The sequence below is a fragment of the Taurulus bubalis genome (assembly GCF_910589615.1).
Source record: "Taurulus bubalis genome assembly, chromosome: 7".
NCBI lineage: Eukaryota > Metazoa > Chordata > Actinopteri > Perciformes > Cottidae > Taurulus > Taurulus bubalis.
The window spans coordinates 22,201,560-22,229,415 of record NC_136595.1 but is presented as its reverse complement, the minus strand read 5'-3'; the positions used below and the strand labels follow the sequence as shown (position 1 = coordinate 22,229,415).

At 40.9% G+C, this 27,856-nt stretch overlaps 1 protein-coding gene across 1 annotated transcript; it reads right to left on the bottom strand.

The window, feature by feature from the left end:
* Positions 1–1,535: 1,535 nt before the first annotated feature.
* On the bottom strand, positions 1,536–27,528 carry slc44a5b (solute carrier family 44 member 5b; the record flags this gene model as incomplete). Its single annotated transcript, XM_079220535.1, has 22 exons — positions 1,536–1,651; positions 1,970–2,054; positions 2,918–3,006; positions 3,522–3,592; positions 3,910–3,983; positions 4,106–4,209; positions 4,296–4,390; positions 4,539–4,801; positions 5,292–5,379; positions 5,780–5,872; positions 5,988–6,087; positions 6,335–6,466; positions 6,683–6,795; positions 6,994–7,077; positions 8,959–9,082; positions 9,173–9,233; positions 10,072–10,185; positions 10,320–10,404; positions 10,711–10,795; positions 11,969–12,042; positions 15,810–15,858; positions 27,492–27,528. 22 exons carry the CDS (start codon positions 27,526–27,528, stop codon positions 1,536–1,538), a joined length of 2,136 nt encoding a protein of 711 aa, XP_079076661.1.
* Between the last annotated feature and the right edge of the window lie 328 nt (positions 27,529–27,856).

Genomic DNA, 27,856 nt, shown 5'->3' with positions numbered 1-27,856 from the left:
TGTATACAAACTGAGTACCATACGAGCACCAACCGAATATAAATATCATAAATCATTAGTATGTGGGTGAATCTAATTATTCGTCCATGAGACAACTTGTACACTTAAACTACATTTGGCAAAATGCTTATTGCCACATGGGCTTGTACCATGCTTTGGTAAATGACCGTGAGTATTTCTGCTTCCCCCACCTTTGGTCTTTTCTCTAGGTCCTGCTGGTGATCAAAGTGTTTTTCTTTTTGATGATACGCTTCAAGGATTTGGTCATGTAGAAGGGCCGTTCTGGAGAGCCGTCGTTCACCTCCACATCCCACACTAGGAGGCAGCAGTAGCAACAGGTTTAACATCTGAGACAGAAATTGCACTGGACAATACTTAAAACACTTATCTTTATTCTCAAAAAATTATTCACATTTTCATTGGATTTCATTGATAAAAAAAATGCTCCTATACAAAAAGAACATTGAATAACCTCCAGATAGATGCATGTAGTATACTTAGTATTAAAACAGCAATACATCCGAACCATCCAATTAAAAAAATTACCAAAAATGGCTTTGACATCCTTATATAAACTGTATCGCAAAAAGGTTCCTGGTGTTGGGGCTAAAACCACAGATTAAGAGGAACATTATTTTTTCACAACTAGGCACATAAACTAGTGGCTGCATTCAGAAGTGTCCTGAAAACTGTCAGGTTCTGTTCAGATTTTAAGCAAAAACCATAAAATGTCTTTTGAAGTCTTGACCTCCCACAAAGTCTCTGGTTTACAGTACGTTTATGAGCATGATGGGAACTTTGAAATGATTGCAACCTTTTTTCTTAATGATTAAAAAAGAGAAATCTGTTGTGTGCAGAATTACACACTATTTTTGGATCTGTGTGGTTACGTTAGTATAAATACAGTGGATCAAAGCAACCTATAAAACCAATTCAACAGCCAGCAAAATAATCATGCTCAACAGAGGAAATAAATCACATGGTTCTTTTCCCATATGTGAAAGTGCATACATACAAAACATGATTTTACACTAGAAGACCAAAGTGCGACAAGAGGGTGTTCCATAACTCCACCTCTTTTTCATGGTGAGGCCTTATGCCATAGTCCATCAGTGGCATCTGTACATCTTAAGGTCCTTATATTTGTTTATGCAAAAATGCTCTTATCATATTTATCTCAGTCCGTACGTCCGTCCTGCGAGTTGACATGTACCCTCTCGGTAAGGCAGAGGTCAGCAGAGAATACAGAGAGGAAAAAGAAAGTAAGCGTGGCAGAAAAAAAGGCAAGTATCTGAGTTGGCTCAAGAGAGGAAGTAAACGGGTGTTTTCTAGTCCCCCGTGCCTTTCCTGGGATGAACTGAAGTAAAAGCATGTCCTTTTATGTTAAGACCATCCCTGACCAGGCTGGGATGCATCCAGTTTTGATGTTTAGCCCTACAGTACTCGCTCTCAAACGTCCCGACCCTCACACATACAGCAGATATGGAGAAGTGAGTGAGAGAGTCGACAGTTCAATAGAAATGGCCGCACGTCGCTCAGGAGGCAGCGCACAATTTGGCACCCTCCTCTCCTTTGCGCAGGATCTTGTGCAGGCCAGGAGACATGTAGTAAGGCCTGGAGGGAGAACCATCGTTCCTCTCCAGGTCTTCACCTGAGACCAGGTGGCAGCGCAGCAGAGGACAGCGGGAGCAGGAATAGCAGACAGAGTGATAGCCAGAAAGAGAAAGCAAAGCAAAGACTTAGTCAAGATAAATATTCAAAAAGGCCATGCAGGAATTAGAGAGCTGAATGAGCAGGAATCAGCTTTAGTTTTTGTCGTTGTCGTCATTTTGGGCCAGTTAACTTAAACTCAGCTGCTGACAGGCTACTTGACATTTCATCTTTAACCATTGTAGCAGTGTTCATTACAAGTAGTCATATTTTCACATTGTGTCATGTAAATTACTGAAAAAAAACCCAGCATACTTACAAAAGCACAGGAACAAGGTGTCCACACACATCGCATAGACGTTAAAAAAGCCGTGTGCAATCATGTAGGATCCAAATATCACCGTCTGAAACAATTAACAGGTCGAAGTCAGAACGCTACACGGTCAATATCTATTCCAAAAGTCTGTTTTGTGATGCGACAACAAAAACATTAAGCGTAACATGATCCACTGGGCCATGAATCCGAAGAAAAAAAAACGTATTACCTTGTGCAGCAATGCAATTTGATGTGAAATGGTGTCAAATGCATTTCAACTGCGTTCCACAATTAAGAGAAAAATATGAAACCCAGTGACCATTGTGATCTATGCCACACATTTGCAGATACAAACGGCATCCCTCACACTTCACACCAAGAAGTGTGTGTTCTCGGGGACAGCTGAGGTGTTAGACATGTTGTTGTGGAGGATCCCACTGCTTGGGCCTACCTGCAGGTCTTCATAGTCACCAACAAACAAAACTACTTACACATTTAGTCATTCTAAATTATTAAATTGAATCAGTGCCATGCTTTGCAAAAATGTGACGAATGTAAAAGGCATAATATAAGCAGTATGAATAATAATAATAAATAATACATACATTTTAGTGGTATATCCGGTGAAAAAATAATTTTCTTACATTGGTCAAACTAAAGCTCCAGCAGCATTTTAATCCATCTCATTTAAACAAAACACAATCACTATTTAAAAAAGGTGAAGGCTGAGCCAGAGACATAAGAGAGAGGAAGAGTTTCCCCTTTATCAAAAGGAATATTTTGATTAAACTAAGCACCTCGGAGTGTCTGGATAAAATCTTTTGTGTGCACAGTGAACAGGTCAAGTCAGAATACAAACATACTGCACCTCAACCCCTTGAAGAAACTTGATTCAGTTGTTATTGCTGGAACAATTACTGGTTTAAAAGCCTACGTTCTGTAATTGCTTACCAGAAGGGGGACCCAGAAGTAATTTAGGGACGGCACCTCCTCTTGAATGACCGGAATTTTACGTGTGAAGAAGAAAAATGCAAGAACACCTGGGAAAAAAAAAAAAAAAAGGTGTGGCGGTATAATTTCTTGTCAAGTCTTGAAATGGTTACTTTATAAACCCTTTCAGACCAAACATATACATATATAATAATTATTCCACCACACTTTCCGTCAGCAAACAGCACAAAGCATCCTAAAATGCTTTTTTTAATGGTTTAAAAAGGGGAAAAGGTAATGGCTTTACAAGCCGAAATACTTCATCTGCTACATTTAGATCAATACATCTTACATGTGAAACAAATAGCTCAACATTTTCTGGACAGGGATTTGTAAAGGTAACTACTAGGATTCATTTGACCTCCTGTAATTGAATGTAAGAGATGTAATAATTTTCACAGACCAGCAGACGACCTTTGCAACAGTACATTTCAACTTGAGTGGAAATAAAGTATGTGCACAGCAGAAATAACTGGGAGCGAGACGATTCATCATATGCCTAATATTCAGCAGGATATCTCATTCTGTCTGTCACTTCACAGACTGCAGGTGACATGAAACTCACCAACACTTCCTGAAATAAGCAGTTTCCCCAGGAAGAGCAGAAAGTCTGTCACCTTGTCCAGGACAGCCACCCTACAGAGGAGGCAGAGGAAAGCCAGAGTGGAGGAGAGAGACAGACACCAGGGAAATGGAGAAAGCAGTATCACACACTGAGACACAGAACATGGGCACACCATTAAATACCTGAGGAATAATAATAATTATAATTATAAGCACTTATTTCCAACTGCTTGAAACACATGTCAATCTGTTTTCACAGATATATAATATAAAAGCTTTTTTTCTTAACCTGGTTTAGTTAATTGTGTGTGTCTCAGCTGTAAATAATCTGTACTCTGACCACTTTTTAGACGCCTGGATCTGACACAGACCTACAAGAAAAGACTTACCGAATAACGTTCCTCATCAAGAGGAAGAACGCATCCCTGGAGGAGTTGCAGAAGCTCTTTCCATATATTGCTATCTGTTGGCGAGAGAAAAGTAGAGAGTAATGAAGCATTGAGAAACAAGCCAAGCCAACTAACAAATGAACTACAAACAGATATTTGCAATAAATCCGTCTAAAGTAGAGGTTTCCTAACTCACCATAATGTATGCGTTTCGGTTCATAAACTTGATGAAATGTTCCAGGCACCAGAAGCAGCATTTGAGGCAGCAAAGTACATATCGAGCACATGCGTTTTGGGAACCTGGGGAAACATCATCAACCATCAACATCACGTTTAAAGTAACCATCAAATTGTGTACGATTTGTGTTTTAAGAGTTAAAGTTTACCTCTCAGTTTGTGATCCAGGTACTCTAGTAGAATTCGGACCATCTGCACCACGGCGAGGATCAGAGAACCAAGGGCAAGAGAACCAGTGTGGTAACTGTGAACGAGAAGTAGAATGGTATAAAAGACATTTGAACAACGAGTAAGATTAAATAGATGCTTATGTTGTGAAATGGCTTATTTAGACAAGCAGTGCTTCTTATATCCATATGTAAATTATTGGGGTAGTAGTTACATTTCCTTACCGTATGGCTTGGACAAAAGACGAGAAGAGGGGGAATGCAGGGATGTCTGCAGGCTTCTTCAGGGCCCAGTAGTAGGATGCGAAGGCCCCTGCCAGGGTGCACTGACCCAGTGCGACGGTGAAGTTGATCAGCCAGAGGAACACAAACAGGTTACACAGATGGAGGACCAGGATGTAGCGGTGGTACACACTTTCCCCACCGTAGAAAGCAAACATGCATTGTGAGCCGGGGCACACTTTGGTGATATTGGTCTGACTGAAGGTCTGAAAGAAAGCAACAGATTTGATACACTTAATTAACAGCAAGACAAACTACTCAATCACAGAAAAACAAATGGTGTCACTTTTCTATTCTTGGGTTTTTCCTTCACTGTGTCTCCGTTTTTAACTTTAATGAATATGTGTTGCTAATGTATAAGGGAGTCCTGCATTTATTAACCACATAAAAAAACTTTTAGATTTCACATTACCTTAAACAAACCAGGGGGGGTGGGGGGGGGGGCAGGATGATGCATAACATTTGTCAAATAATAAAAAGATTTAGCTGTCAGCAACGACTGTAAACTCTATTTACATTAGCGCATTGACTTGTAGACAATAAGAAAAGCTATTACATTCACTTTGATTATAGACTGACCAAGAAGTATTCACAGAGCAAGAAGTGGGAGAGACAAGGTTACAAAAATGAAGAATGAGTGACACCAGTATTTCTCCAGTAAATGAAGTTCATTGTGTAAGAGAGTGGAGGACTAACCTCTGGATTGCATGTGAGGTTGGCATGCATGCATTTATCATCAGAAGGTGTGACCTTGTAGACCGCATTACCCGATGATGCCAAGAAGCTGAGAACAAACTAGTTAAGGGCAACACAAAGCGACATTTTATCCACACAACAATCACTGACTACTGATAATAATAGTCAGTTTTGTTTTAACACTTCAAATGTAACTGAAGTATTCACACAAAACTGACTGTATTTTATCCACTTACAATGTCAAAGACACAAGAGCACAAGCTTTCTCTCATTTTGCCCTTGCTTTAAAAAAAAGAGAAAGAAGCCCTATCCACGTTCTATATACAATTCAATCAACTCCAGCAGTGCATGATCTGTTAACTCACAGGTTATTATAGAAGATATTGTGGATAACGTTAATGAACTTGATGTTGTGTGTAATACATCGCAAACTGCATGAATTCTCTGAGAGAAACCGTTCATCAATGCACCAGCAGCCAGAAGGATACACTGCTGTGACGGCCCAGTAAGCGATGCAGATGGCCAGAAGGAAAAAGGTGATGATTGGGTAGAAGAGAGTGGACATTATGTGACTGATGGCCCTAGAAACAAGAAAGATCAAACATCTTATTGAATTGTGTTGTATTATAAGAAACAAAGTCAAAGTCAAACACTATTTAATTTTAAATTGTAAACTCTGCTTCTATTGGTACTCACCTGCTTCCCTCCTTCAGCAACGCAATGGCGATGCGCAGCCTACTCCTCAGAAATATCAGCATAACCACAACAATGACCTCAATCACACAAAGCGAGATCACTACAAAACAAAAGATAGGTTTCATTACTAGTCAATGCAACTAATATGTTTTAACTCAAGGTAGTACAAATAATGAATGTTTCATTTTCAAAAACTCAAGTCGACAGGGATGGAAAAATGTTATTCATATGATTGGGGTTGAGCAAAACTCAGTGGGACGAGCATTGCATGACACCCATAAGGGTTTGGGTTTATATAATACGATAGAAAGAGTGAAGCAAATGCACGGGAGGGGACAACAACATACTGAAGATGAGCCATGTTTGGCTGAGCTGAAGGTAGATGCTGAAGTCTGTGTGGAAGCCGATATCAGAGATGGTGACATTAGCACTTGGCTTCATGCTCAGAGTGCTGTACTCCCAGTAGCAGTGCCAGATACCTGAGAGACAGAGATAGAGAATGAAAGTCAGGAAACAATGCAACAGGAAAGGTAAGACAAATCTAAATCTGCCACAGTTTGCCATGACAACAGCACTGCTCATGGCAAGATAGGTGAGAAAGTCAAACAGAACATGTGGGCAACATCTCCAACATGTGCACAAAGTATACAGGAACCACTGCCAATGTGAGGCAACCGTCTATGGTGAATACTCACCGAAGCCGACCACAATGATGACACCAAAGATAATGAACCACAAGATCACACCAGCAGTGTAGCGCAGCAGAAGGATGAAGGCCAGACTGACCACCATGGTTATCACCAGACCACTGCAACAACACAAACACATACGGACTGGGTACTGACCAGTATTTGACGGGTAGGATAGCAGGAAATCTTTGTATGTAAAAGTCACAGGGTAAACATTTTTTAATACAATTCATTATTTATATCACTGACGTGTCAGATATCCCCCCCAAAACTACAGAGGAGCACATAATCCATTAAGAGAGTGAAAACATTCTTACATGAGGATCCAGTCCCAGGAATTTGCATAATCCTCAAAGATCTTCCTGCCAACTTCTTTGGCATTCAGCAAACTGGAGATACTTCTGTGTTGGAGTAACGAGGTGAGACGGGAAGGAATGAGAAGGGAAGCAATGACGAAAAAGGGATTTAATAAGGACACAGAGGCGGACTGTGGCGGTTTTGCGATACTGCCACTAAAAATTGACTTACTAGGGTTTCTCAAAAGCATTTTGACACTTTACTCATCTTTGATGCTCTTACGATGAAACAAAGATGGGTAGGGTTTAAAATTGCTTTTGATATTCTCAGCTTTAGGAGCTACGTATTGGGTTATGAGGGTCTCAAGAGAAATATTCTAACTTTAATATCAATGAGCCACAAAACAGCGTTAGTGTTACTGAAGCGCTATAGAGCAATAGATTCTTCGGTATGGCGGTAGATGGTAGAGCGGTATGTTACTGAATGTGATGTAGAGGAGCATCTAGTGGAAGGATACATAGGAATGGATGCATCAAATCAAGAACCCAGTTGTTTCCATTTACAGTACAGGTTACAAACTAAATGCTTCAAATACTCAACATTACAGACTCAATATAAACTGTATTGTTTTTTTAAATCCATGTTACTTGTCACCTCACTTAAATGACTCAATCTGTTTTGATATTTCAACTTAACCTTTCCCTGTGCAAAAAACTAATCTTCACCAAAGACAAATGTTTCAGCATCAAAACAAACATATTTCTTGTCTAGTCTGTCAGTTTAGTTGAAGAACTCTGGTAATGAAAATGAGAAACAGACTTTGAGGTTGAGAGCTCCACAGGGAGAATATAACTACAAGACTGGTAACACAGTGAGAACATTGCTACTGAAAAATTTGACCGCAGAGACACTGCCCTATGACTCAGATAAATCTCTCAAGTACAGAGGAGGCAAAGAGGACAAGCTAACATTGCTATGGGACAAACAACGCTGAAAGCCGCTCTGAAACCAAGCAGAAAATGAAGAGCTGTTATTCAGCTCCCTAAAAGGTCACTGAAACCCTGTCTATAAGCAAGAGTTTGGATCATATCCAGCACTGTTCTGCAAAGCTGCATTCACATCTAGATCCAGGGAGCAAACCTAATGACCACCAGGGGGAAGCACATCCCTCTCCATGTTATTTGACACCCAAGGTAGTAGATGACTGGATGTTTTGAGGTAGATATATGCCACAAACAATTGTATCAATCTGTCCTAATTCCTGTCCACTGCTGCAGGTGGAGGGAAGCAGGAACAGATTGTTCATCATGAAGAGACAGGGTTAGTCTACAAAAAGCTACTGGCAACAGCGAAGGCAAAGTTAAAAAGCTATAATAAATCCTTTTTGAGACCTTTCCACTCCTTGCTGCATGGCCGTTACTTGGCTACGAAAAGAAAAGCATTAAAGCACATTATCTTTCCAGTTAAATATGCAAACACAAGTTGGTCACAGCAAACACAGAATCATGTATGTTACAATATCCGCTCACTGGTTTAAATACATGATTTCTCTGCTTATCCAACATTTAAAGCTATCTCAGCCCATTAACATGTCGATGGCGTAGATTTACAAAGCAGCTGTTGTAAGCTCGTAGGTAAACCTGAAGTTCAAATCTTGAACTTGCGGGTAAGCTGCATTTCGTGCAATAAACATGCAATCGACTTTGAATGTGGTCGGACACATTCCTGGGCATCAGTGACATGCCCACTTGTCCTACCCTGTAATATCTGTCCAGTGCTCTCTGGGTGCAGAGCGGGCAGCCCTATTGACAGTATAACAGTTTAAAAACACTTTATTTTACACGGGTAAAATATGTATACATATTCTTTTTTACGACAGCAAAAATGCCAATTATCTATCTCATGAAGATTCATTTTACATTTTTTTGCATAACTTAACTTGTTGAACAACAAGGATAAAGATTCACGTCGCAAGCATATCTTACTTGGCAGCAACTTTGAGATCGCTGACACTTCTCTGCTTATTTTCACCGTCTTTGAAGACTGTTTGATTGCCGACAGTTAAAATTCCATTTTTTGTGATGAAATCCGGGAAGCACCGCTGAAGGACTGAAAACACATTTCTTTAGTGGCCTGGCAAACAGATAGAGAGCTATTTATTGTGTGTTGTTGTGATTACAGTTATTCAGATGTACTTACAGGGTCTGCTTGGCACAATCATGGATGGGCAGTCTTCATCTCGTATGACATCTGCAACTTTCTGAAAGGGAAATAAAAAATGGCACAATATTAAAAACAAGATATGTATCATCGTATACATAATTGGGAGCGACGGAATGGAACGCCTTTACCAATTAATTAACTGATCTTTCCGTTGTTTTATCTGAATCTGTCCTGTAGGTTTCTGTATATCTATAAAATCTAATAAGTTCTCACTTCAGCAACGGTAAATTTGCAGTGAGCGTTGGTAACAATAAAATAATTATTCCTGAAGACCAAAGTCAGATGTGACAAATGTTGGATTGAATCCTTTCTGATGTAACGCCGTCATACTTGGGATGACAGTGGGAAGGTAAATCAGTGATTCAGTATGACTGCGCTGTTAGGTGCTCCCACACACACCACCTTACTTTCTGGTTCTTACACAGCACCGCGCCAACGTCACCGAACTGCTGCCAGCCGACAGAACGGGGCTGTGATGTGCATCAGTGACTGCTAGCTCACTTCCGGCCGTCTCTCAAGACACATTCAAACGAGCTCTTTATTATAAACACCGGACAGATAAAGTGATGAAATCTGAGGATGGATTACTTTTTTTGAGTTTAGAAGCTTTCTTGTGCAATTATATTTTCAAAAAGTATGTCTACAAGAGAATAAGGTTCAAACTCTTGTAATTTAGAAGCCCATATTGCCCAAATAAAATTCTGAGGACATAGGCCTGTCTAAAGCAAATTACAAACTATAATACATACATACCTGGGTGTCCCACATTAACTGGTCTCCAAAACAATAGCGAGTGAGCATTGCAGCCAGACAAGGCATGGGTTCAATACATATATTTTCATCTATTGTGCAAAAAGACTAAATGGACCACTCACCTTACTGTTTTTCTCAAACCCTGCCTTGCAGAATTGCTTGTAGTAGTTCAAGTCACTGGTAGTCCACACATCCATTAGAGTTGCAAATCTGTCAGGGCACTTGGAGACACAGAGCTAGAGGAGGGAACACATCCTCTTAATGAGAAAGCCCATCAATCTTGCATAATCAAGCGTGGAGGACAGGTTGGTGAGGAACACAAAGCAGGGCAAACATGTGGTGGTAGAAGAGGCTTCATTCAGTCTCTTACCTGGGTTGTAGGGCACTGGAGGTTAATCAGAACTGCAGGATTGGCACATTTCAACATGTTGAAGTAGAACAATATGGATTTGTTTCTGTGGAGACAAATGGTGACGATCGTAAGTCGTATTAGAAGGATTCAAATGACAGAGAAACAGGTCTATTACTGCAATGTCTTATGAGCAAGCATTTAAACACAAACACTCGCACACTCAGAGAGAGAGAGAGGGAGAGAGTGAGCCATGCAGTAAAGCCTGCCATAATTAATCACAAACCATCACCGTGTATTGTGGTCAAATCCTTATGCGAGGGTAAAGATAATGACGGGAATCTGACGGACAAATTGGGGAACATAATTATTCCAGTGTACAATCATTTAAGAAAGATATTTTTCCACTCACGCATTGGGGGTGTTCTGGTAGCCACAGAACTGTCCGTGGCTGTCGGTTGGATAGACGACCTTCCTGGGGTCGCCATGGACCCAGGCTGAAAACACAGCACAGCACAATTTTAGCATGTGTAACCACACTAGACACATGCTCCTGAAACTGGCAGTGTCATCGTTTTACCGACTGAGGTGCACAAGGCTCTCTGTGGTCCTAAATGACACATGCCATCAGTCTTGGAATGTGAAGTGTAAGTCTGAGAGCTTTTTTGAATGCAACGGAGAAAATGATCAGCTACCTTAGGACATGTATTGCATTATTATTATTATTATTATTATTATTATTATTATTATTATTAGGTACAGCTGGGTCAACGACGGTTCTATATGAATCTATAGGCATCAAATCTATAAGTGCATTAGGCCAAGGCCATGCGTGTCTCTCTGTGGACTAACCAAACCAATAAAGCAACAACGGATATTTATTTGGAATGTATGCATGCATGTTAATTAAGAAGAAACATCTACACAGATGAAAACAAATAAACAAATCAATCCATTTTAATTTGTTTTGTTACGTTTCTCCAGACAGGAGTAGCAGGAAATGAACCCTGGAGTTCAATTTACAAAGCAATTCTTGCGTTTCATTTGTTTTCTTAACCTGAACAACAGCGGGCCTTTCCCCTTACCAGTCAATGAAGTATTGTTCTGAATGTGAAGCGGTACAACAAAGACAGTCTACGTCTTTGACACAACAAGGATGCTGAAACTTTACAAATTAAAACAGAAAGAATCACAGCATTCTTCAGCTGATTGCAGAAGATGTCAGTGTATTTCACATCCATTTTCATGGCTCCTGCTCTTTTTAAATGATTGTGAAACAGTAAGTCCTTAAAACAAGATATGTTTTCTGCACGAGAAAGAAAAAGGAGACTGAAATAAAAAGTAAAGAGAGAGAGAGAAAGTAAAGAAATTAAATGGGAAAAGGAAAACTTCAGGCAAGACTGAAAGAAAGGAAGGTCAATGAGAGATTCACCATACTGCATGGCATCAGTCATTTGCAAGTGGACTTTGTCACACTCAAGTGAACTAGACTGCTTCAAGAAAATTTGAATGAAATGAGTGCCAGAGGGAATCACTGGCCATCCAATATTTAGCTAAATGATATTGTCCCAGGCAGACACTTTCACTCTACGACCAGACCAGAACATGTCATATCCTATGTTTGTGTTTCATTAAGGACTTTGCATTGAGAAGCAATACTTCAAACTCACCCACGGTACCCAGTCCGATGTAGCCGAAGATGACACCGATGAAGATGAAACAGCACAGCACATCAGTGCAGCTCCTGGGAGGGAGGAAAAAAACAAATAACAGATGAGTGACACTGGGAAGATTAAGACGAGGTTATTTATGAATGGTTTTCCTGAGAAAAATACATGCACATTTTATGTTGATTGTGTGTTTAACTATTTCATTGTTGTGAGTTTGTGGGGGTGCAGCATTTTCTACCAGGTATAACAAGGTGTCATCTGCATACTTGGTTTCCAGAGAAACTGTAGTGCAGGCCTACTGACTTTCTAATGAGACCCTGAATCCACCCAGAGTTAACCGTCCCACAGGCACAGACAGCTATTTGAAGTTTGCTTTTCTCTCCACAGCATCCTCAGCTTGCTAGTGTAAAGCAGCGTCTCAGAGTCTCTCTCTCCTTCTTCACTGTCTCTCTCTCACAACACGCTTTCATCCCCTCCTTTCCACTCAGAGAGAAGCTGTCATTCCAGCCCCTTTTTAGCCCACTTAAAAAAAAAAAAAAACTATTCAGACTAGGAGTACTGAGCCCGGCTTTGAATAAAGCCAAGCTCAATCCACTGTGCCCAGTAGTACCATACAAAGGACATACATAGGTTCCCTCAAAAACCATACGCAACACAAATTGACTTGAGACCCTCATCTCCTCTAGCTTTCAACCCTTCTCCTCTTTCATCCAGAGGAGCGAAGCCAATGTCAAAAGGAGGCCTGAGACCAGAGATGTGACAATGTTTCCTCTGTGTAGTTCTATGAAGAGTGGATTGTCCTTGTTTTGTATGAGGCATGGTTACATGGTTTTATACAGGCTACTCTTCAGCCTCCAAATACAATTTCAAGATCAAGTAGCAGACAGTGAAGAGCACTGATGCACACAGATCAACCCATACAAAGAGGGGTACATATAGCTTAAAATAGATACTTTACATTTACATTAGTCAGTGTAGTGTTACCAAGAGTAGCCTCTTAGAATCAATTAGGGTCATCTGTGTAATTTAAGTTTGCATTGCAAGTTTAAGAGCTACTTTCTATGGTCCTGCATTAATAACTGCAGTAAAGCTTGAAATATATGTCAACAGGCTGCTTTGGGAGACTGGTTTGCTCTGAACTTAGCAATATAGAGGATTGGGAATGTTTTCTGTCCCAGCAGGGCTGCTAATTCTCCTCGTTTCTCATTTTAAAATAAGATCACTCCATTATCACTGCTCTCATCTGAGTTACATAAAGACTGTACATACCTGCACATTCTAAATATGATATCTCCACCCGTAGACCATCTGCTTTCTATCTTCAGGCAAACACCCTAACATCAGCCAAACCTCCAATAACTGACACGGGAAGACAAAAGACTAAACAAGCAATTGGTTGCCGTATGAAATGAGACTTAAGGACTTGGTGTAAACTATTGTTGTTTTTTAGGAAAAGCACAGCAATTATTTTTGGGAGATAGTAGAGAAACAAAGGCTGTGGGCACAGCTCTGCCTGAGGAAGACCGCTACAGTTTTACACTGGCAGTGAATATGAGAAGTATAAAAACAACACACTATAGGCAAAGCTGTTGCTGATGTTGTGCATATTATTAACAAAGAGAGACAAGGGAGTACCATTCCATCACATTCAAAAAAAGAACAAGGGGAAAGGCACGGTTGCCATGGCAATGGTTGTATTCCTCGTCTTTGAATCACTTTCCTTCCTATAGCTGGAAGATAAGTTAGCTCTCACTCAGCAACACATCATAGATGATTAAAGGGGGAGATCTGTGGGGTGGGGGTTTAAAGCCGACCTTGCCTCTCCTACGCCGTAATATGTTTCTGTAGATCCGTCTGCATTATTAAGTAAAGTGCACACAGCATCACGGTGCGAAAGTAAAAAGTCACCTTTGAAGCATGCAACGATGAGTGTTGAAGAGAAGCTGACAAAATAAAAGGGGGGGAGGTTAAAACAATTTTGCTTCGTTCTCTTATCTCAGAAAAGCAGGCCAAATCCAAAAGTGCAAATCTATTCTGACCACAACCTGGTCCCTTCAGATGTGAAGTGGGACCAAAGGGACCAAAGCATTGCCCTGCTTGTGTACTGAACTGGGGGAGAAAAAAAGACCTGTACGGGAAGTTCTGTCAGAGCAATAAAAAACGTTTGTGTCAAGTGTTATATTTGCTGGGCTGATATTCTGAGCCAGCCAAGGTGACACAGATGGTAGCAGTGCCACGGAATAGCATGGGTCCCATTGTAGTGTGAATCCACCAGCCTGTCTCTGCTTTGTAAGGAAAGGACATTTGGAGGGTCAGATTTGCACATGATAGGGATTTTTTGACAAACACAAGGGTCCTTTAGGTAAGTTGTCACACATGCTATGATGGCAGGAAGTGACTGATTTGTAAAGGAAGTACATTTGTTTGAGTGCACATCAAAGGCATTACTACATTGCAATACGCTTGTGCAGTTGTGGCTCCTCTGTGTATATTTTGGACCCAGACTGTACAGTATCTGTGTATTATATTGTCCCAGTTTGAATGAAAACTACACTGTGCCCACTTCTGTATGTCCTTTAGAGTACTGCTCAATAACCACAGATATGGTTACTTCATTTCGGCACCGAGCTCGCATGAAAACAAGACGACCGCAGAGTCGGTTCTCTCCCAGTTCTCATTAAGAAAAGCCTCTGAGCCACAGAAACATCAAAGTATTCTTGGCGTCTTCACCCAGCTGAAGCAGTGAAATGGGCTGGAGAGGGTGGGATAAAGAGACACAGGAGGTATGAAACATGTCTTTACAGCAGCCTGCCAAACTGACATTGAACATAAAAGAGATAAGAGCCTACATTACCTCAGAAAATGACTAAAATCAGCAAAAAAGCATGTGGTTACCCCCTCGAAGGGTTTTTGCTTTATTGCAAAATTCTGCTCTTCATTGTGCTCGGAAATCAGGTAGTCATAAAATGTAGACTTCATTTTAAATATCCTAATTCATTTTTGGAGGGACAATTCTCAATCTACAGTTCATAGGTCTGTGGTTCTAAATGAAGATCACATCTGTAAAGCACCGTCATTGTCTTTTTTGGCATATGTGAGCTACTTTTTAAGGGCCTAAAGTATCACACAAGTTGCCAATTTGATGGGAATCGACGTACGAGACATCTTTTTTGTATTCCATTTTTTATATAGTGTGTAGAAATGATGGCGTCACGTCACATAGCTAGCTGTGTGACGTGAATACAATTGTAATAATTGCTGTAATTCATCAGGAGAAGCGCTATTGTGTTTCTGGTTGAAAAACAGGAGACATCTTGATGTGATAGCCCCGGTGATGTGTGGACTACATCTGTTTGGGTGTATCTGTCTGGTTAATAGTGTGTGTCATTGGGCTAACTCCAGCCACCAGCTTGACTTATGGCCATTGATTGTGTGGTGGAGTGGAGAGAGCTGCCAGCACTCGGCCTCAATCTTTATTAACGTGGCATATCGAATGATCAATCTCTCAACGCACTAACTTGGGTGTGTACCAAAAAGATTATACAATGGACAAAATCAATATACACGGAAGACAGTGTCAAATAGTTATAAGGTCAGGCCACCAGAATACAAAAAAAAAAAACAATAACAAAAGAATTGTATAAATGGTATGTACATGTACACATATAGTGTATAATCGTTTTGAGATATCCGTCTTCTGCCGACATGTCTCAAAACACATTTGTAATGCAGTGACTTAATTGTGCATCAAAAGTATTATTATTTATTATGATACAGCAACATTGTTAAACGCAATAATTATAATGCAAAAGGTGGTGGTGGTGTGGAGTATGTGTAGTACCGTTTTTTTATGGGCCCTCTGAAGTTTGGGTCAAACTTGCGCGGCTCACCTATAAAAAAAAGCAGAGTAGGGTGAGATCACAATCAAATAGAACAAAAGTAACATTCACTGACAAGAGTGAGTAACATGTCCATTTCACAGTGCAGGTCTCATATCAGGACTGCGATGAAGAGGGATGATCATGCTAAGATAAAGCAATACAATTCAAAACAATATAGCTGTAACACAGAAATATGATAAATCATATTAACAAATCTAAGGCCTCAGCCAAACAGCGTAAATGGGTCACAGTAAGGATTCCCCATTTGACCCAGCAAAATGAATACTAAACCACTGTTGCAAGCACCATCAGTGACCCGAGGGGATAACTCCCACTGCATGCTTTTGCAGGTAGGAGGAAGCATTTGCATTCATCACTGTGCCCAAGCAGTCTCTAGCCCAGTTGAAACTAAGTATGACGTGACTGAGGATCTATTAATCACCACACATGGAGCGTAATATCTCCTAGCAGCTGGGGCAGACTTAGGGGCAGCATGAGTGGGCCAATATCCCATCTGCCCATTCTCTGATTTGATCCTGTCGAGAGACGTATAACTCAGCCCTGTTTCTAAAAGTGTGAGGAATGAGTACACTGTTCCATGTACAAATCCTGTTCTGAATGTACTGGAAACTTGAATAAGTCCTCAATTTCACAAGCGCATAACCCTTCTCTCAGCAAATACAATTAAAAGACCAATGCCAAAAGAAAATGTATCCTAATAACAAGTATTGACTAATTGATTGAGTTAATGCCTCCATCCCATAGAGCGCTGCGATTATGTAAAAACGATTAAAAACACATTAAAAAGCCATCTGTACTTGTTGCACTGATGACACACAAAAGTAACATTGCATAACTGACTTTCCGTTGATTGGATAAGGTGAACGTTCATGACTTAACTGGAGAACATGTATACTTACTTTTAAGACATAGAATACAAAACAAAACATGAAGTTGTCTCCTTGTAATGTAATGATATTACAACAGCACAACTTTTTCTTTTCACCAGATAGACTAAACCAGGAGATGCAACGTCCACTTACTGTGCTGTCAATACCATTCATACTTCCACTAAATGTCTTGGCTTTCCTTCGTCAGTCCATAAAGGTCAATAAATAGCCAAATAAAGTAAATGCAAAAACCAAAGCAACATCTTTTTCATGTTTCGAACTAATTTACTACTCACGACTCTTCAGCTACACATCCCATAAGTAAAGTCACCACAGTCATCTGGCCATGGTGGAATGCCTTCGTGTTGCTGCAAACAAGGTTTCTAAAGCCCATATTTCTGCATGACGTTAATGCGGATGTCACACACATTTGCATGTGTGAAAGTACACATTCTTGCCTGCCTTTCCCCACCGGGATTGATCTACCAGCCTCTATACAGCAGTGGCAGTCTGAAGGATAGAGATGCCAAATTGCTGGGCCAACCGTAAAATAATGTCAGGAAAAGTGTCAACAGTTTCGCTCACCAACCACCCCGATGCCCTTAAGCTGCAGAGTCAGCAGCAAAAACAAATGCACAGTACTGGAAATGTGCTTGCATCTAGGTGAGTAATTGTCACATTTCAGTTTTCGTTCATTCTTACAAAGTGCATACTGGAAAGAGGCAAGAATTATGACAGATGGAGAACGGCATGTGTCAAAGGTTACAGTTGGCTGGTCTCATGACCACATGGGGCTCCGTGCAGATATTAGATCATGAGGAAATTCCTTACATGCACTGTAGTTATGATAATGACTATTTTAGCTCTTTGTCATGGCAGCAGCGTGAGCGGCTAGCCTTGATATGAGAGGCTCCATGTGCTTTTTTTCCCTTTTGTCCTTGCTGGTAAAAAGCCCTATGTGTGTGCCCAGCCATCTGCTTGGCTGTCACTAAAAGCCACTCACTTTAGTTGTGTTTCAGGTCTAAAAATGTGAGATGTTCTGGGTTAAGTGTGTGAATTCCTCAGCCAAGGACACAATGTCACCAGACCAGGTGCTCACTGCAGCATTTGCAGAGCACTATAGCACTGAATTTACTCTACGCTGTTTTTCGAATGACCTACCATGTTGAGAGCTCAAAGATGTTTGCCCAAATGATGCATCATACACACAATCCTGTATAATGACACATGTTGAGCAATTGAAACTCCCCTCCCCGCCCCTATAGTTTCATAGAATATGGGAGAAGGAACACTGCTGCTAATAAACCAACTACCTCAAGGCAATTCAAGTGCGTCAAATGTCAAGAACCATGGTCGAGCATCCCAGATTATATTCAATTTAACCGTGTGAACTAAAAACAGCTCCATCCTTTGAATTAGTTACTTTTGTTTACCTTCTATATTGAAAATAAAAAAATTAACTCAATCTCATACCGTTACAAGCCTATCAGCAACTCTGCATGACGTACTGACGGAGTAAGCTATTCCATTATGCTGTGCCGGAAGTTGCCTCCAATTGTTTTTGCTGTTGTTGCTACACCCACATGGCCAGCAGGTTGCATCACATTAACTCACATCAGAGCTAATTACAGATACAGCTGCTGGGGGTAAACATGAGTCGTAGCTGGGCACTAGACGGGGCCCAGCGTAAGCAGAATTTATATGGATTTAAAAAAACTAACCTCATTGATCTTCCTCGGTTGTGTGAATAATCAAAACATAAAGGTATCCACAGTGCGGGAATAATTGTGACACAAACAAGTTAGTCCATCTGGTGAGTGCAAGTTGAATCACACTGAGATCAAGGAGAGCCAGTGGTGAGAGGACAGATTGTGGTGCAGTGACTGTCAGGGAGCAGAGCTTTTTTGTGTGTGGTTTCTTGATCAGCCTACTGTTTGGAGTGGTGGAGCCTGCCGGTGTGTCCAGCAAGAGGACCAGCAGGCAAGCAGCACGATCCCCCTGCCAATGCGCCAACTGACAAACAATGTGGGCAGTCGTTATGTTGTTCAAAACCCAGGATACAAAACTGTCAATACAGTATGACGGAGGGAACTCAAAAACAAACATGTGATGGCTGCATAGTCCCTGACAGCAAAAACAAATTATAGTAGTGTACAGCATACTAAAATATGCTGGAGGATTACATACCCCTTTGCTCTAACACAATAACATGCAGGTGATAAGAGATTGTGCTTATTCAGCACAGATAAAATTAGCTGCTGTTCCAACTCACTACATAAGCTTGACTCCTTACATCAGGCTGTTTTACTTTTCTCTGTCCCACAAAACAGATTTCAATGAAGGATTGAAAAAGGGTGTTGAAAATCAGTGATAAAGGCAGCCACTGCATTAGATGACGGCTGTTTAGACTGCACTGCAGTGTGCCAGTGCAGGAGACAAGGGTGGTGCACTGGATGTGTGCCGCTGCCTGTAGTCAGGCTGAAAGAGTCTGTGGTCAACAACATTCGGAAAAAGCCTGGCAGGCATGCCAACACTGGGACGGCTAAAGTCACCGTTAGCTCCACTAACGGCTGGTCTTCTCTATTGACATAGTTGAATAACGCCACGTGTCCTGCTGTGACCGAAAGATTTATGCGTAACACAACAATCATGATGGTAATCAAAGGCTCCGAGGCAATGAGGCTGGATAGGGTGAGGAATTACACATCAGGATCAGACAAAGGCTTTGCAGTAATGTTCGCTCCGCAATTTCATTTGCAGGTCTGCCAAAGCAACAAGATCTATGGATCAGTTTACAGTGGTGAGGACCTAATACCGTAAACCAAGTCTGTGACAAACAAATATTTTATGATAAAATGCCTTCTTCCAACAGAGGTTTATTAATGAAAACGCTAAAAAAAAGATTGAAAAAGGCAGTGTGAGAATGCCTCAATTTGGATTCTGTACCGCCTGTCAGACGCATTCTCAAGTATGTGCTGGGATTGACTGCTGAGAATCAACTTCAGAGTGCCTGTGCAGGGAGAAAAAAAGCCAGATGTAAAAACCCAGCCTGGAGAGATAAAGCTTCAGCTGAAAGTCACAGAAGCAGTTCACCGCCTTGCATTATACAATTTGGGAGGAGACTAAACTGCACACTTATCTCCTGCAGCTCACTTTATCATAAGGTTAGACTGCTCATGGATTATGTGCACATCTACTGAGTCACATAATTTATACTTTATGGGGCAAACATCACTGCAGATACTTTGAGATCTGATAATGTGAGAGCAAGCCAGCGAATGAAATGGCATTGGCCTATACAGTAAATATAGAAATCTTAAAATCCAAGTCAAAAATTTAAAGCACATAAAGCACAAAATTGTCATATATAAAATAGTAGGAAAGTTAATCATACAGTACAGTGCTGTAATCACACCCTCCGCAGTAAAACTTTCTTTATCCCGTTTCCACAACCCCATCCCAACGTTTCCCCACTCGTCTCCATAAACTCATCCAGTCCACAGACACATCCACGCGGGGACACAGGCACCAGTGTGCCCAGGCCCCACGGTCCAACACAGGCCTCTTTCATGACGTGGTCAGGCAAACAGCTCGAACACTGCAGGTGCTCTACATGGGCTGGGTCAGAGGGGCCATTTGGGGAGGACTTTTTTTTCTCACTCTGCTGATTCACAAACATTTCTAAGACCTGGAGAGGGTGGAGTGCTGTGAGTTTGCACTCCCGTCAAAGCCACACTGGGTCTGGATCCAGCTACAAAAAAAACCCCAAAAGTGAAAATAGAAATGTTAAAAATTCGGCATAATGATGTTGCTCAGCAGGAGAGGCACATCCTGTAAGCCTGAACGCTGTATACAGTATGTTCATTCATAATTGATGAAACCGCTGGTTTCTGCCAATCCAGAGAGGAAAGCAACATCTGTAACGTGGCTTTGGGCTTTTACTCAAGTTTTTATTTCTAATTTAGCAGTGTTCAGGTTTCTCCTGAAATATGAGAATTGCACAATAGTAATAAAGCTGCTTGGATCACTGTCAAAAAGATAAGGGGGCAAGTAAAGCTGTGATAGTCAGAAATGTACCGTCAAGGTTTCACGTGTATCAGGCAACACTCTTACATCTAACTAACCCCAACTCACGAAGAAAACCTGCATTATGATCAAGGAAGTCTCCCACACGCATCAGAAAAGAAAGAAGAAAAAAAACTGAGCCAAAATAATCAAAGCAGTTAAAAAGCTCCAGATCGCTCCCCCTTTTCACAATATTAAAAATGTCGAGAGATAATACAGACAAACGCCCTCCATGTAGCACCATCACTCTCTTTTTCTCTGGTTTTCTCCCATCGCCCTTCTGTATCAAAAAACATCTTTGCTGCAGCGCTCTTATTTCCCCCCAGTGGACAACAGTACAACCTTTCAAGTGCTTGTCTCCTTATTGAAACAAGACAACAACATCCCGATCTCTGGTTTAGGTTTTTACTTAGCAGAGTCCCCTGGGATCCTCTCAACTATTAGCAGATGCTCAAGGAGTACTTGGCAAATCTGGTTTGGTGGCCCACTGGGTTAGCGTCTATCTGTGCACGAACAGTGTTTACAGTGCGGATATTACCAGAGGCAAGCTAAGAAGTGCCATCTGACGTTCCCTCAAATGCAGAGGATAGTGGGATCCGGGTTGGGAATCGACCCCCAAGAGAGGAGTTAGCATCCGAGGGCGTCAGACGCTGACAGCTAGCCTGCTGCTTTGAGCGAAGAAGTGGCAGTATTGTGGCTGGTGCTTTGTGACCTTGGTTACTTCTGTGGGAGCCTCCAGGCATTTCAGTGGCAGCCTTGTGTTCCTGTGAAACGAGGCTCGCTCCCGCTGCTGTAAATCAGTGAAGGCTCAACCGGCTTTGGCCTGGATTAATAAAGACTTAAACATAAGAGGATATGCCTCATCTTGATATCCAAATATGCAAATTAACACACTTGTACGCACCGACATATGTATTAATCTACACACTGCAACAAGTACACACATTCTTTTTTCATACACGGTATTCAAGACTTGAACTATTACTCTTTTTCTCGAATACAACTTCCTCAGGTATTAGTGTTGCTATCCTGAAAAACCATGACGAAATAAGGCAGATCGCTACATTAGTAACACAGAAGTATGTTGAAATTAATCTACTACTATAAGAAATGTATCACTGTAGCAGATGTATTTGCATGTTTTAGGGAAATGTGATTTTCAGGACTGTATTGATCTAAACGATTAATTAAGGATTTTTTTGCCGTGTGTGCTAACACAGAAAAATCCTCATCTCCCTTTGCACATTAAAGTTTTATGTTAGGCGAGATGCATCTGGGCCCAGATTCGTAATGGTATGAATGATGAAACTTTGCTATTCCACATTTAATGGAGAATGAGTTTATTTCTATAACAGTTTTTTTTTTTTAATTAATTGCATATTTTTTCAACTGTGTCCACTTTGAGCCCCACACAAAACTGAAGGTCATCAAGTGTAAGCAACACAAATTTTACACAAATTACATTTAAGTCCACAAAGTGAATCTCTCACTGATTGTCAATGATTTTATATAAGTGCATGTATGCATGTCACAGCACATCACAGATTCTGAATCTTGATTCTTTGCAAGAAATGTTAATGCACTTATGTAATGTCTATGCCACATATTATACAATATAAATGTAATGAACCAAGTGATGCCCTCCTTAAGGTAGGAGGGCCATTACCTTTATTTGGTCAATATAAAAGGCTGGCTTGATTATCTAGCAAGACTGCACTGGATTTTCTAAGGCATCCAACTGAAAAACTACGCCCAGTGTTGCCAACTCTTTGATAAACTGATAAAAGTACCTATCAACGATAGCTTCAGAAGTTGCTAAATCTAGTAAGAAAGTGGCCATGTCGACCCCACCGACAGCCTGTCCCTTAAAGCCTACCTCCTAAGCCACTCCCCCCAAATTATCATAATGAACATGTTAGTACGTGACAAGCAATGAGCACGCGGGCAGAATACGCGCAGGCAGACAGGCAGACAGGCAGGTAACCCGCCCTGCTGATTGAAGTGATTGGACGGGCTCATTACAGTCCTGCAATAGCCACCTGATTTTTTTTTCTTCTTCTTCTTCTTTTTTTAAATCAAAGCAATTCATTCATTGATTTCTGTCGGGATGTAATGCGAATTTCAATAAGATTATTTAAAATGTTTTTGATGAAGATTACCAACCCTGCCTTTAACATCACTTCCCTGTCTGTGTGTTCTCCAACCAGGAATCCTCTGAACCTTTTGCCTTTCAGCAGTTTGCACACATCAAAGCATCAACAATACTAAAACCCTGATATATCTAAGCAAACCTATAGGGTGCAATGCGAGGGCCCCATCTGTGCAGGAAAGAAAAAAAGGTTGTTTGCAACATCAGAACATCGTGTCTCTTTTGTTCTTAGGATAATGATTAATTTGTTTTGATCAAGCTAGCTGCATCTTTTAGCAGATTAAACCCATCAAATGTAATTTTGAGTCTCACTGTGCACCAGAGACTCAAAACCTACGTGTCTAGCATGAAGGTAGCTTCATGGCTCACTCATTTTCCAATGTACCTTTGGCTTGTGTTTCATAAATCACTGCCAATTTCACTTAGCTTTCTAGTCATAAACAAACACTGACTGTATTTGTACTGCAAATGAGAAATTTAAAGTCTCCTCGCTGTCGCCTAGAAAGTCGCCTCACAGCTAAATGTCCCATTTTCAGACTTGAGCAAATCCCCATCCAGTGCTGTGCATAAGTGAATCTGAAATTATTTACTGACTCACCCTATTATTAGTGTGACTAATATACTACATTTCCAGACACTGACATTGCAATCTATTGAGAAAAGATAGATGAAATTAGTAGCAAAAGAACATAACCTTGTTAAAAATAACGAGCAGATATGCCATAAAGGCTAATAAAACGTGTAGAAGCACTACGAAGTGAGCGTCGGTCTCCATTTGAGATGAGTATTTGCAGAGGACAGTGACACTTAAAAAGCTCATGGTGGTACTTAGTCCTGGGTGAAAAATGGGCCATTTGAGCCACAACCTTCTCTGACTGCAATTTCACAGGAAGAGGCTGTGGATGTTTGATTCTCAACCAAGGCTCTCAGCTTTCTGTCATGAAAATGCAGCGTTTAGGCAAGCTGCCCATGCGAGAAATTTGTTAATTAACAGTGTGCCCGACTCAACACTTTTTGTGGTGAATGGAACTCATATCTAAATTGTTACCTACAAACCTGTCACGGAATGATTATGAGCTATTTTCTTCTTTTATGACTGACTGAACATTTCAGCAGTACAGAATAAGCCCACTGAACGCTTGCTACATAGTTAGAAACATTACATAATATACTAGATCTTCAATCTGGCTCAAACGGCTGAACGTGAATGATGGGACGGCAGGTAGGTGCAACGTATTAGTGCTCACTTGTTTTTTTGCTGCTTTTCACAAGGGCATGTCTTTTATTCTCATTAAAAGACAAATCCAACAATATAGTATGTTATGGCTAGGTGACAACTCAATGTTGATGTGGAATGGCATCATAACAGTCCATCATCTAACTAACTTCAGTTAGTGATTACCTCATTTCCCCAGAAATATACTCATCACCTTTTGAGACAGTAGTAGGGTTTCCGGTTGAGAAAAACATTAGCAATACTCCCACAAAACATGCCTTGTGGCTGCTGTTCATAAAGAAACGGGTGTCTCTGCTTTCTCTATTTCCTCTTGTGTGACAGCCTAGTGTCACTGCAATGTGGCAAGTCTAGAAAGAAACCCTTTTCCTTTGATTCTGCGAAACTGACATCAAAATCAACTGAAACAAAGTTGAACAAGATCTATGCAACCAGCTGAACTGAAAATAATACAACTGGATAGAATCATCCACTTTCACTTGGAATAAAAGACGTAAACCCCTACAGAAAGCCAGAAACCGCATGTGGTACATAACCACATGTGTTTCTCTGCACTCCACATTTCGTAAAATATTAGCTTCCAATGTAATTTGTCAACACTATGAGGTAGAGTATGCTGATGCAAAATGTGTCTTTTTGTTCTATCCTCAGCCGTGAGACCAACATTTTCTGAATTGCTCTTTTGCCGAGCTAGCTAATGGAGCAAAGGCGCCAGGGAGCCAACAACATAAAGCAGCTGACCTCAACACAGTGAGGCCCCATAACTCCATCCAAAGCTCCGCTAGCTATAGGTCAGTGGAGATGCTGTTCGGCAAAATTTTGTCTCAATATACTTAATGTAATATAATATAATGCAGGTATATGCATTATATTATCCTCTGTAATGATGTACACACTGCATCCACGTAATGTACATACTAATAATAATAATAATAATAATACAATATTTTGTGTCTCACTCCAAATCTGCGCTAAGATGTTTACTTTCCACTACACATAATCTCCAGTGTCAGGTTTATGGTGATAGGGTTTGAAGGCCCCGATGGTGAGCTGCATGTCTGCCGAGAGCAGTGGGAATCAACTACAGATGGCAGGTTGCAGTAGTGATTGGCAGAGTGCTGTAGTCATGAGGTCTGTGGGGCATTCGGGGTCAGCGTGTGGGAGACACAGTATTTTTTTCCCCATCAAGAGCCGACAGGAGCAGACCTGGCAATGCCGAGTCACTCTGAAACTGTGCAGCTACTCTATTAAAGATCAAGCCTGCCCAGCAGTCATTTTAGTTAGATGATATGTAACTGATAATGATGTAGAAGACTCTGCCGACAATGATGCATGACATAAAAAAAGTCAATAATTATATAAAGCTCTGCATTATAACCGGGGTTGGATACATTAGCTGGCCATGTTTTTGGTCTACCTCTGCATTTGGGTGAATTAGAAATTAGATGAGTGCAGACATGATTAAAGTCCCTCCTAGACAACAGCCATATAAACAAATATTATGAAAATTTTTGCAAAGACATTTTTCATTGAAAGGAGACATTAATTGTCCTGTCGGTTTGGTGGATCACTTAGTCTGGGTTTCAGATGGTAGCCTTGTAGTAGCCTGAGAGCAGTGGTACAATGTATTATTTATTTCAATGAATACATGGAAGATTACTAATATATAGAGAGCAATATTTGTTATCTGTGGAAGAAGTAATACTAGTATCAAACCTCAAAAAGCCACCAGTGTGGTACAGATCACCAGTGTATGTGATTCTTTGTCTCAGAGGAAAGCCTCTGTGGGGCATCTGGTGGTGATAAAGGATTATGTTTGCTTTCATAAACAACATGCTTAGAAGGCAGGCTAATGGACAGAAAATCTGCCCATGTATTACATCCTGGAGCATTGAAAATGCCCCTTGGAGACTATAAATCCTTTGTTATCATTACCGATCACAGAGGACATTGCTTTGAATCTTTATTACTAATAGAGCTACCTGGACTACATTTATTACAGTGTTGTGTAATGCTGCGAGAAGAGGCGGAGGAAAAGTGGAGATAAAGACGTATTGTTGTTTACAGTCGATGCAATTTAGATGTAAAAATAAAATAAAAATACAAGGCAAAAAAAAACTAACTGATGCTACAGAGGTTAGACTAACCTGCTCAGGAAACTTAGGTTACACAACCTTTTACAAAAAAACAGCTATAGTTACTGCATATTTGACGTCCACCTGACTGCATGTGAGCTGTGTTAGCCAACGTTCCTGTAAACTAACGTTACAGGAAGAGGTTATTAATCGAGTAACTATTCTGCTAATTAGCTAGATTGCCAAAATGAATCGACATTTTCTGGGGTATTGTATTGAAGTCGTTCGGGTAACAATAGGATGGATTTAAAAAGACATTAGACTACTTTTTTCTTCACACGTCAATTCCCGTCATTATCCTCCCGTAAATGCGTATTTGATGTCAAATCAATTAGTTAGCGTTAACGGTAATCGTTGAAGTTTTTTTAAAGCTAAAATGCCCCAACGAGAGGATGAACGTTAGCTCGCTGCTCTTCTTTGTCCTTTTCAGGTTTCGGACAAAACAATGACATCTGATGGCATCGTCTTTGGGAAACTAGTGATGGACATTTTCCACTAATGTTACATTCTGCCCAAATAATGATTCTTTTAAAATAACTAACACTAACAGACGAAACGATCTATTAATCCAGTAAATCAGCAGACACATCGATTGTGTAGATAATGTTAACGTTATTGTTGTCATACCGTGACACAGTAACGTAAAAGCCAGTTACAAGGGGGAATATATATCTGCGTTTACGACAAAGACGAAGTGATGACAAGTGGAGGAAGGAAAGTGTTTCGACTTATTGTCTCCTATTGAGGGGACTTCTTCACCAGGTAAACAACACAAAGGCAAATCGTAACGTTAAATCACTGGAGTTCACCAGGTAACGTTAAACTATCGCCACAGACGCATTATATCTCAAGAAGCAGATTAAAGGCACACACACGGCGGGAAAAAAAAGACGTTAGGCGGCTTATTCGACAGCAAAGAGCCGTTTAACGCACGAGACGACCGTTAACGTTACTGCGCATTTGATGCCAACCGTTAACCGTTAAATAGACCCTTAAAAATAGTTAGCAACTGACAATGTCACCTAGCTAACGTCCCTGTAAATCACAGCAAATGGGTTAAACGTCACTCAGGCTAAATAACATACCGTTATATCGTGTTGTCATGTCGTCTCACAGTACAGAGGGGGAAAATATATTTTGGCGTTTACAACAAAGACGAACCGACTCACCATAAAACAAGGAGGGAATGTCCGTCTTTCTAGCCATGGCACTTAGTAGGACAAATGCAACGTCGTCTTGGTTTTGGAGACCGCATATGAGAGTCGAGGTGAACCGCAGTTATTTTAGTGCATTTCGGCGGTCCCGTCGAGAAATAAACACAAGGAGGAACCTGGAGAGAGTCTCGGGCTCTTTGGAGGATGCTTCGGCCACGCAGTTGAGCGTCAGTCGTGTTTACAGCGCGACGTCATTAATTATTCCAAAACGGTCTTAAAGGGGACGTGCAACGTGGCTGCTGCTGCTGAATGCCCTGTTTCCTTTTGTTTGGATGAGCTTTAAAAGCACGTCTTTGTTGTTGTGCAGTTTGTCCGCTGGC